At 34.1% G+C, this 12457-nt stretch overlaps 1 protein-coding gene across 6 annotated transcripts in view; it reads right to left on the reverse strand.

The window, feature by feature from the left end:
- DNAJC10 (DnaJ heat shock protein family (Hsp40) member C10) overlaps window positions 1-12457 on the reverse strand; it is a 53548-nt gene that overhangs the window by 20763 nt on the left and 20328 nt on the right. For 5 of the 6 annotated variants that reach the window (XR_012375010.1, XM_073881645.1, XM_025849052.2 and 2 more), the window contains 5 exons: window positions 10007-10050; window positions 9234-9371; window positions 5308-5397; window positions 4453-4566; window positions 1783-1897 (listed from right to left, as the gene is read on the reverse strand). Coding sequence is in view for 5 of the 6 variants with exons in the window: in XM_073881645.1 (XP_073737746.1) it covers window positions 1783-1897; window positions 4453-4566; window positions 5308-5397; window positions 9234-9371; window positions 10007-10050 (501 nt within the window). In the remaining variant the exon portion in view is untranslated. The remainder of the gene's footprint in view (window positions 1-1782; window positions 1898-4452; window positions 4567-5307; window positions 5398-9233; window positions 9372-10006; window positions 10051-12457) is intronic. The other variant, XM_025849058.2, reaches the window with a different exon arrangement.

Genomic DNA, 12457 nt, shown 5'->3' on the forward strand with positions numbered 1-12457 from the left:
AGGTATCAAAGACCTAAACGTGAAACCTGAAACCAAAGAAGTCCTGTAAGAAAAAATAGGCAGTAATCTCTGACATTGGCGTTAGTAACAATTTTTCTAGACCTGTCTCCTCAGGCAAGGGAAACAAAAGCAAATAAACTATCAGGACTACATCAAAATAAAAAAATTTTGCACACTGAAGGAAACAATCAACAAAAGGAAAAGGCAACCTACTGAATGGGAGAAGTGATTTTCAAATGATACATTATTTTTTTTAACTTTATATATAAGGATAGAGAGAGTGCACTCGAGATGGGGGGTTAGGGGCTGAGGGAAAGAGTATCTTTTTTTTTTTTTTAGATTTTATTTATTTTAAAGATTTTTATTTATTTATTTGTCAGAGAGAGAGAGAGTGCTCAAGCAGGGGAGAGGGGCAGGCAGAGGGAGAAACAGGCTACCTGTCGATCAAGGAGCCTGATGCTGAACTTGATCCCAGGACTCTGGGATCATGACCTGAGCCGAAGGCAGACACTCAACCAACTGAGCCACCCAGGAGTCCCAGATTTATTTATTTTAGAGAGAGATGGAGAGAGTGTGTGAGCGCTGAGCAAGCAGGGGGAGGGGCAGAGGGAGAAAATCTTCAAGCAGACTCCCCGCTGACCAAGGAGCCCAACGAGGGACTCTATCTCACAACCTATGAGATCATGACCTAAGCCAAAACCAGGAGTCAGACGCCCAACCAACTGAGCCACCTAGGTGCCCCAAGAGGGAGAGAGAATTTTAAGCAGGCTCCCAACCCGGGGCTTGATTTCACAACCCTGAGATCACGATCTGAATTGAAATTAAGAGTCGGACACTTAAGTTACTGAGACACGCAGGTACCCCTCAAATGATATATCTAATATCATCAGGGAAAAGCAAATCGAAACGACAATGAGATATCACCTTATACCCATCAGAACACCTAATAACAAAAAGACAAATAGCCAGAGTTGGCAACGATGTAGAAAAAAAGAACCCTCATGTACTGTTGATGGGAATACAAACTGGTGCAGCCACTGTGGAAAACAGTAGAGAGGTTCCTCAAAAAATTAAAAATGCCATACAATCCAGTAATTCCACTATTGAGTATTTACCCAAAGAAAACAAAAACACTAATTTGAAAAGATACATGCACCCCTGTGTTTATTTCAGCATTAATTTACAACAGCCAAGATATGGAAGCAACACAAGTGTCCACTGACAGATGGATAAAGAAGATGTGTGTATGTACACAGACATACACATACACACAGATGGAGTATTGTTAGCCATGAAACAGAGTAAGATCTTGCCATTTGTGACAATATGGATAGACCTAGAATATATGCTAAGCGAAATAAGTCTGAGAAGACAAATATATGATTTCACTTACATGTGGAATCCAAAAAACAAAACAAAGTAGAAACAGACTCATAAATACAGAGAACTGGTGGTTACTCAGGGGAGAGCGATGGCAGGATGGGCAAAATGGATGAAATGGCATGGGAGTTACAGGCTTCCGGCTATGGAATGAATAAGGCATGGAGATGAAAGGTAGAGCATAGGAATATAGTAAATGGTACTGTGATTGATGCTAACTACACCTGTATGAGCACAGCATAACATACAGAGTTGGGGAATCACTGCTTTACACCTGAAACTAATATAACACAGTGTGTCAACTACATATTAAAGAATTTTAAAAAAACAAGGTAAAAAGTATAATTAAAAAATTGCTATTTGAAAATAAATATACATTTTTATCATTTTCTCCCTTCTTACCATGATGGATTTCATATTCTTTGGTTCCTTGTCCTTTAAATACTGCTAAACATGGCTGAAACACATACAGATTACTACAGATGTCTGGGGCAGAGGAACAGTCAAACTTACCAACCTAAAGTAGAAAATTTAAATTGATGAAAACAAAATCATACGCATTCATTTTTTTAAATATTCATAAAGGAATGACATTGCTCTAACAATAGTTTCTAAACAGAAATTAACTGGCCATGAAAATAAAAGATAGAAATAATTCACATTTAACACTGAAATTCAATTTTAGTTAAGGGAAAAAAAAAAGCCTTTTAGAGTTCAAAAGCCTGAGAAAATTTTCCAGAAAATAGGAAGTTGTTTAAGAAATCCACTCTTTCGGGCGCCTGGGTGGCTCAGTTAAGCGTCTGCCTTCAGCTCAGGTCATGATTCCAAGGTCTTGGGATCAAGCCCTTCATTGGGCTCCCTGCTCCACAGGGGGACTGCTGCTCCCCCTGCTGTGGTCTCTCTCAAATAAATAAATCAAATCTTAAAAAAAAAGTTCAAGAAATCCACTCTTCTAAAAATATAGGGAGTATTTATATAAGCTTGGAATGGGGGAGAGAGAAAACGTTTTTATACCCTAAAAGCAGAAATAATAAAGCAAAGCCTGACAATTTCATACACTGTAAGGGAAACAGCATAAAGAATACTAAGAGGGAAATGATAAACCAAGAAAAAATATCTGAGGATTTCAGAGGATCCACTAAGAAGTAAAAGATAAATATCCTATCAGAAGAAAGAAAATGGGCCAGAGACAGAAAATAGAGAAAAATCATGATTTGTTAATAATCACAAAAAAACTTTTTCAACCCCACTAGGAAGCAAATAAGTGAAAATGAGTATTATTAACATATCACTTTTGGCTTATCAGAATGGTTATTAAAAAAATGATAATACCATGGCTGGCACAGGTGTGGAGAAATGGTTACTGACATGTTATAAGAATATAAAATGATATAAACATTCTGGAGGACAACTGGTAATGAGGACAATTTAAGAAAAAACAACCTTGGTTAAAAAAATTCTTCATACTGCATTTTTAGAGTATGTACTCTTAATATAAAAAAATAATGGAAATGATGTTAGTAAAAGAGGATTTGTTAAACAACTATGGTGTAACCATATAGTGAAATATTACCTAGACTTTAGGGAGGATGGTCTCTCTAGGATGATAAATATCTATATATGTGTTTAGTAATGTATTTAATATATTTATATATACATATATATATATCATCATCTCTGAATATCAGGTAGTGCTTCATACACATATATATACATCTACATATATACATATTCATATACACACAAACACACATATATATACATACACAAACTAGCATATAAGAAAATATACAACATTGTCAAATGGATAATTCTACACAAGAGAATACAGCAGTTCCCCCCTTATCAGTGGTTTCACTTTCCACAGTTTTGGTTCCCACTGGTCCAACTGTAATCCAGAAGTATATGATTCTCTTTCTCGGGTATTCTCAGGTCAGCAGTAGCTAAACACCACGTCACAGTGCCTACGTCACTCACCTCACTTCATCTCATCATGCAGGCATTTTATCATCTCGTATCAGTTTACAAGGGTGAGTACAGTGCAGTACAGTAAGAGACCATTCTCACATAACTTTTGTTATAATATATTATTGCAATTGTCCATTTTATTATTATTGTTAATCTTTTACTGGGCCTAATTTATGAATTAAACTCTATTATGGATATGTATGTATAGGAAAAAAACAAGTATATATAGGGTTTGGTACTATCTGTGGTTTCAGGCATCCACTGGAGGCCTTGGAACATATCCCCTGCAGAAAAGAGGGACTACTGTATAGTGAATCCATTTTTTGGGGTTTTTCTTTTTGTTTTTAAAGACTGATTTATTTTAGGGGGAGAGAGAGAGAGAGATAGAGAGAGAGAGCGTGGAAGAGAGGGGAGAGGGGCAGAGGGAAAGGGCAAGACTTTACACTAAGGGCAGAGCCGGACGTAGGGCTCAATCTCATGACCCTGAGATCAAGACCTGAGCCGAAACCAAGTCGGACACTTAACCAATTGCACCACCCAGGTGCCCCTACAGTGAATCCATTTTTATTAAAAAAGTTCATAAAGTTACAGGTATGTCTGTTATAATGGCCATTATAATATGCATTTATGTACACACATATCCTTATGCCCACATACTAAAACATATGCAGAAAAAGTTTGAAAAATTACACAGTAAGTTTATAGTAGGGCTATTAACAGTGGTGAAAATACTAAATATTTTAATTCGTTTTTGTGCTTATTTATATTATCCTAATTTTTAAACTATGAGTACAAATTATTTACATAAATAAGAATTTTAAGAAGGGAAAGATATTTTTCTATGGTATGTCATTCCAGAGAACTGCCTGATACAGATATATCAAATGGCAGCTACTAAAGAGAAATGAAAGTTAACTGTTTTCAGGTATCACTGTAGATTTTTAATAGAAAAACAAAATCACAACAGAAGAACAAAAGCACTTAGGGTTTTCTTAACCTAGAATTTCAAATAAGCATTTTTATGTTACCTAAAATATAATTTTATATATTAAATTAATAAGAAAGCACACTAGCAGAAGACTAGGCAGAATGCATTTTTCTTACTTGAATATGTTCATTTTTAAGTAGAGTTTTTAGTTTCTTCAACTCAGGATCATTTGAATTTTCATGTTTTCCAAAATTAAAAAATATGAGCCACCGATGATGAGCCAACCGATCCTTAGAAGTGATAAAAATGTCAGAATCAAGAAATTCTAACGGTTCTGTTCTTTATTTCTTTGACTTAAAGTTAATTTTAGGCACCATACCCATTACTTCAAAATACTGTCTAAAATTCAGACCCATTTATGCTTATACTTTGTATTTCTCTGGAATAATGCTATGTAAATCAATTCTATATTAAAGGCTAAAAATCACTAAATTATAAAATCTAAAAGCAGACAACTGTGCCAAAAAAAAATACATAGTATTAATGATACATAGCTAAAAAGTTGGGGGTAGAGAAGTAAGCTTTTTCAGGTTTAGCAGAGTTGGGTAGGGATACAGACTTAGTTCTGGGATCACTGAGTAGGAAAAAAACGCTTTTACTACAAACTGAGTATTTCTAAAGCTGCTTCTTAGTTCTCAGTGAACAATATAAATAGTTCTGTAAGCAAGAACATATAAAATTCCACATCAGATCGAAAGCTGCTTTGTGATCAAAATCTTGGCTTTTTTGACACTCCCACTGAGGCCCCCATTCAGGACTGGTTATGTTGTATTGAACTCCAGACCCACCCTAAAGTTGCAACTCCAGCAATTAGAGTTTAACCTAGAATAGCTAACATATATACATTAATATATAAAATCCTTTGAAACTGCTTTCTAGTGATGAATAAAACAAATGCTGATTTTAAAATGTTAAGACTTGAAATGTTACCAACATTTACTACCATTTATTATTATTAACAGAATTATTACCTCTAGTGTGTTTGCCGAAAGTAGTTCAAAATCTGGAAGATTATGCATTATTTCCAAATATATTTCTTTAGCATCCAATGAATTAAGGAACTAAAATAAGAGAATCATATTGTAATCTTTTAATCAACATCCATTTATTTTAGTTGTCTTTTTTCCATAGAACTCTCTTAAGAAAAAAAAAAATCACAAAAGTTAAAAACAGTTTTTGAGCTATTTATTCTAAATGTTTTTTAAAAAGTATATTTTGGCAATTAATAAAAAATTGTGTAACTGGGCTGTTTCTTAAAAATACTGATGTAAAATTAAAATTCCATTATCTGGAATTTTCTTTTAATTGTGGTGTGCATTCTATAATAATCCTCACAATAACCTGGAGTAACCTCTGAATTATTGGGGAAAAAACTGTATTACGTTCAGAGCAATTTTAATGCTTATCATGTTTTGCAGAATGCCAAAGCTTTACAAACTTTTAAAAGAATTATTAATTAAAACACTAGACTATTTGATGACCCAAGACACTGCATACCCTAACCAATAACTAGTAGGAATTCAGAACTTATAACTGGAAAATTGGAATACTCTTTATTATAGAGGTTTTCAGAAATAAAGTCGAAAAACCTAACCACCTAGGGGTTTGGCAGGGTTAAACATCCTGATAAAGACCTTACCTTAAAGGTTTAAAATACAAACAAGTGAAAAAGGCCCATCTCCTTTCTAACAAATTTCCTTTATTTCTGTCCATATTTTATCCTTAGCATATTTTTCTCAACACTCTCCCTGCTCATGTAATTCTTAAAGAAGCAGCCGTTAACAACAATGGTCACATCAGGAAAATGTATTTGCGGGTTGACAAAACAGAGTTTAATTATGAACCACCTCTGCCTGATCATTCAGTATTACTTGAAAGGCCTGAAACTCCATTAAAAACTTAATAGCAACTTCCATGGTATTCAGAGCTTAACTGTGCCCAACATGAGAATAACCATATGGAGAGAAACAATGGGTGTAACGTAAGAATAGAAAACGGTTTTTCCTAAGTTTCTATTCTTAAAACTTGTTTTTGTTCTTTTTTCTTAAATCTTTAGCATACTGTTAAAGATCTATATGAAATATTTTCTGTTAACAAAGGGCTTAAAAGGCCCAAAGTACTACATGCCATAGTACTACAGGTCATTGACATCAGTCACATTTATTAGAAAGATTTTATTAAATACTCCTGATTATTCCACTAGAATCTCATTATAAACCTGTTTGTCATATAGTAAAACTTGGTAGTTACACTTACAAAGGATACTGTATAACCTCTGAATTTCTCCCTTCCTCCCTCCCTTCCTTTTATTCATTATATACAGACATGTCCTCTATAAAACGTACATGTAAATCACTTTTAAAAGGTGTAATGTGGTGAACATTTCTCAATTACAGAACATACTAAATCAGTTGGGACAATAACTCTCTGCCTCAAAATAACCTAATTATAGCACCCAGAGTTTTCTTTATACCTAATGCAAAGTTACATACCTTTTTTGGAGATTACTTCCCAATATGTGTTTGGGGAGACAGAGTTTTAACAATTTAATATAACTTCACTATATTACAGTCACTTCACAATAAATCAGTTTATTACAGATTGAAATTTTTTTCCTTATCGATGGAATGCAAAAAAAAAAAACACTGGGTACTTTTTTTTGGGGGGGGGGCAGATAACCACAAAATTACCATTGATAGTATACTGGGTTTTAGAGTAACATTAGGATATGAATGGTGTGAAATGCTGTTGTAAATAATACATCCCAAAACAACGAGGCCACACTGTAATGATTCACTACACTATGTGGACTTTTATCTATTTTTCTTCCCAATTACCCAGTACAATTCTGTCCACAGTAAGGGCTTGGTAAATAAATGTTTGCTGAATATACTGACTAGGAAAGAGGGAAGAGATGGATCTTCTCAAATGGATGTCAAGTATTACAACTGGAATTTATGTGGGAAAGAGAGCGTTTAAGGAAGACATAAACTACATATGACATACAAATAAATGAACTCACATTCCAACAAAACAAACCATTAAGCAGAAAAAACTGTCACTGGAATAAACAAGGCAAGATTTGCCAACAGCAAAAATGGAACTGACTTTGAGAGATAACCAAGATGTTTATATTAGACCGTACTTTTTCTCACCCAATTCAGTTTGAGGAGACCAACAGATGTCTTACTTTTCTAAAAACTTGAATGCTTTTAGAAGTGACAAGGACCATTTAATTCATCACTCCCTGTAGTTACACTTCCAGTATTACTCATTTATGTCTCCTAAGATTGCATCTGAGTTTGCAGTTTTATATCAAAAAGCAGAAAGATCTCACTAAAATATGAGACTGTAGTACTGAAAAACTTCTATTAAGGGACTAGGCATGCTCATGAACTGTGGGACAATATAAACAGAAATTTTCTATAGGGGCAATCTGGCAAAACAAACTGAAATTAAAACTGCCATGGCTATTTCATCTAAACAGGTAACTAAAGAAGTACACAAAGATGAACAAACAACATTGTTCATTACAACATTACTTATAACCATGAAAAAGTAGGTGAGTTAAATATCGAGAGGACTGATTAAATTAACTAAGCATGTCACATTTAGTGAATGGATTGTTACTTAGGGATTGTTGATTTACCTATTTATGTGTATGTTTAGCTCTAGCAGATAGTATGTAATATACATAGGCACTATATATAGTGTCCACTTGTGTGCCAGATAATCTAGGGATTTGAGATATAACAGTAAAAAAAAATTCAAACTTAAAAATGTATTGTGGGAGAAAAATAAAAATACAAAGCTAATATATTAGTGTATATTATAAGGTGATAAATGCTCTAGTTGCAGTGGAAGTGGATTTTAGAAAGATTTTAATGACAGAGCCACAGATTCTCCCAATGTAAGTTACAGAATATAAGAAAAAGAAGAGTCAACAATGACTCTAAGGTATTTGACCTGAATGATAAAGGATGGATTTTTTTATCAACTGAGATAGAGAAAACTGTGGACAGAGCAGATTTATGGGAGAATATCAGTGGTATAGTTACGGATATCTAAGTTTGAAAAATCAGTTAACATCCCAGGGGAGATGTTGAATAGGCAGTAGAATACGTATGTCTGGAGGGGAGGTCAGAGGTCTGGGCCACAGACAGAAGTGGAGAGTTGTCAGCATGAAGTTATAATTGCACATATATGTAAGCAGAGATCTGGAAGAGTATTTATCAAGGTTTGATGGTGCTTATCTGTGGGTGATTTGGATTTAGAAGAATTTTGCAACTGTCTTTATACATTTCTATACCCATATATGAATTTCTGTAATGAGTATGTGTTATCTTTGTCAACATCAAGAAAGCAGAATTAAAATACAGAAATAAAAACTAATTAAAGTTTCTCTTTTATTTTCTTTTGAGGTTTCCTAGGAACCTATTCAATATCCCATTATTTATCTTAGCTCCTTGATAACTAGCTTGAACCTCAGTCTTCTCATTCACAAAATTAGGGAGATGAACCATATAGTAGATTTCCAAACTGAGTTTATAACCAGAATCTAACAGGGTGGTTTAAAAAAACAAATACTGAGTCCCAGCCAAATGCACTAATGATCTACTTTTTAGCATTAGAAAATATACACATAAATGGAAACCAATAAAAATTCATATAACCTAAGACTGTTTCCCATACTTCTGGGTTGTAAAGGGTAATGGTTTCTACCATTATAAAATAATCCTTATAGCAGATCTTAACATTAAACAGAATCCCAGAAATTACTTATTCTAAATAATGTTTATTGTAAATGGATTCATTTCCTTGTTCACTGTTTATAAAATGATGTCTTATGTTTGAATGCATGTATTCACATATATATAAAGAAATTAGTAACTCATACCAAAACACTGCTTTTCTCTTTGTTACTTAAGGTGGCTCCAGGAGGAAAATAGGCAGTAGTACTTGTTGTAATATCCAAACTTTTACAAAGGTTGTCCTGGGTGGTACAGTCCATCCATCCTACCTTAACAAGACCATCCTACAGTGGAAAGAAACAAAAAACAGGTCACGTGTTGAGTAAAAGAGAAAGTTAAAGGAATTTAGATTTAAAAACCCCCAACTTTTCTACTGTAAATTTAAAATGTTTTTTAAAAAGTTTACACAAAAAATAAATGCAGATAAAATTGGTCTGATACAAAAATTCTACCTAACATACGCAGAAAACATATTTTTGAGCACACATAGATTTTTCACGATTTTCATAACTGATAAACTCCCAGGCAGCAAAGGGAGCTCCAATGAGTATTAAAGTATCAACAACATACAGATTATATTCCCCAACCTTAGTATGATGAGAGCTAAATATACAACAAAATAACAACAAAACAAAAAAAGTAAGAAATAAAGTTTGGAGGTGACACCAACACTAATATGTACCTCTTTGATTAAAGAAGAATTCATAATTATATTACAGGATATTTAGAAGTGAACAATGAAAGCACATCTCAAAACTCTAATTAGTTAGGAAGAAAAGTTTTATAGCTATGAATACATTATCAAAAAAAAAACCTTACAAATAAGTGAGTTAAGGAACTACAAAGAAATATTTAGAATCAATTCTTAAATGTCTTTCTTAACATGGCCATATGGTTTTACAAAATAATTGATGCTTACCAACATGCCACTGAGCCTGAGTCGTGTCTGTGAAGTCAAACAATCTAGAGGGGAAAAAAAATTATGACATAACTTTAACTTAAGTCTGTACTTTCGTTTGCCTTCCCCTGCAAACTACCATGTTGACTCTAAGGTAACTGACTGGACTCCACTGGTAAATAGTGACACATACACTAGGTAGATACTGAGGCCAAAGTCTCATTCCACACACGCAAACACACACGTACGCACGCATGCATGCACACATTTTCCCATTTTCTCGCTAGTTTCCCAGGATTTCTAGCTAAAGGGAATCTCTTTAGGATCTTCCTCTCAAATCTCTGCTCCTATCAACAATCCCCTTGATCCAAGAGATCTCATGATTTTGGAGAAATAAAATGTAATGGCTCTATTTGATAAAAGTATATAAAGAATCTTTAAAATACAAGTCTTTTACTTAATTTTAACTCCAGTAGTTAACATACAGTGTTAGTTTCAGGTGTACAATACAGGGATTCAATAATTCTATACATTATAGTGCTCATCATGGCAAGTGTACTCTTTAATCTCCATTACTTTTTTCACCCATCCCCCACCCACCACTCTGGTAACCATTAGTGTGTTCTCTCTACTTAAGAGTCTATTTCTTGGTTTGTCTCTTTTTTCCTATTTCTTAAATTCCATGTGTGAAATCATATGGTATGTCTTTTTCTGACTTATTTCACTCAGGATTATAGTTTTTAGATCCATTCATATTGTTGCCAACGGCAAGATTTCATTCTTTTTTTATGGCTGAATATTCCATTATATACATATATGCCACTTCTTTATCCATTCATCTATTGATGGATATTTGGGCTGCTTCCATAATCTGGATATTATAAATAATGCTGCAATAAACACAGACGGATACAGATCTTTTTGAACTAGTGTTTTCATATTCTTTGGGTAATTACCCAGTAGAGGAATTACTGGATTATATGGTAATTCCATTTTCAACTTTTTGAGGAACCTCCATATTGCCACAGTGCCTTCACCAGTTTGCATTCCCACCAACAGTGTATGAGGGTTTTTTCTCCACATCCTCACCCACAGTTGTTTCTTGTGTTTTTGATTTTAGTCATTCTGATAGGTGTCAGGTGTGAGATGCTCAACATAACTCATCATCTTCATGTGTGTTGGTCATCTGTGTGTCTTCTTTGGTGAGATGTCTATTCAAATTGTCTCCTCCCCATTTGCAAATTGGATCGTTTTTTGTGTGTGTTGAGTTGTGTAAGTTCTTTATATATTTCCCATTCCATACGTTGTCTTTTAGTTTTGTTGTTTCCTTTGCTGTGCAGAAGTTTTATTTTGATGTAGTCCCAATAGTTTACTTTTGCTTTTGTTTTCCTTGCCTCAGGAGACATATCTAGAAAAATGCTGCTATGGCTGTTGTCAGAGAAATTACTGCCTGTGCTCTCTTCTAGATTTTTATGGTTTCAGGTCTCACTTTTAGATCCTTACTTCATTTTTGTGTATGGTGTGAGGAAGTGGTCCAGTTTCCCCAACACTATTTGTTGAAGGGACTGTCTTTTTCCCACTGCATATTCTTCCTCCTTTGTTGTAGATTAATTGACCATATAGGCATGACTTTATTTATGGGCTCTCTAACCCATTCTATTGATCTGTGTGTCTATTTTTGTGCCAGTACCATACTGTTTTACTACAGCTTTGTAGTATATCTTGAAATCTGGGATTGTAATACCTCCAATTTTGTTCTTTTTCAAGGTTGCTTTGGCTATTTGGGGTTTTTGTGGTTCTGTACAAATTTTAGGATTATTTGTTCTATTTCTGTGAAAAATGCTATTGGTATTTTGATAGGGATTGTAGTAAATCTATAGATTGATTTGGATAGCATGGAGATTTTAACAATATTTGTTCTTCCAATCCATGAGCATGGAATATCTTTCCATTTGTATCGTCTTGTTTCTTTCATGTTTTATGGTTTTCAGAGTACAGGTCTTTCACCTCTTTGGTTAAGTTTATTCTTAAGTATTTCACTACTCTTGGTGTAATTCTAAATGGGATTATTTTCTTAATTTCTCTTTCTGCTGCTTCATTATTAGGGTATAGACATGCAACAGGTTTCTGTATATTGATTTTGTATCCTGCAACTTTACTGAATTCATTTATCAGTGCTAGTTTTTGGTAGAGTCTTCAGGGTTTTCTTTACTAAGTATCATGTCATTTGCAAATACTGAAAGTTTTACTTCTTTCTTATTGATCTGGATGCCTTTTGTTTCTTTTTCCTGTCTGACTGCTGTGGCTAGGACTTCTAGTACTACATTGAATAAAAGTGGTAAGAGTGGACATTCTTGTTTTGGCCCTGATCTTAGGAGAAAAGCCCTTAATTTGTCACCATTGAGTATGATGTTAGCTGTAGGTTAGTAGATGGCCTTTATTATGTTGAGGTATGTTCCTTCTAAACCTATT

Source organism: Callorhinus ursinus, unplaced genomic scaffold (genome assembly GCF_003265705.2).
Source record: "Callorhinus ursinus isolate GAN/ISIS: 27379988/994484 unplaced genomic scaffold, GSC_fseal_2.0 scaffold2, whole genome shotgun sequence".
NCBI lineage: Eukaryota > Metazoa > Chordata > Mammalia > Carnivora > Otariidae > Callorhinus > Callorhinus ursinus.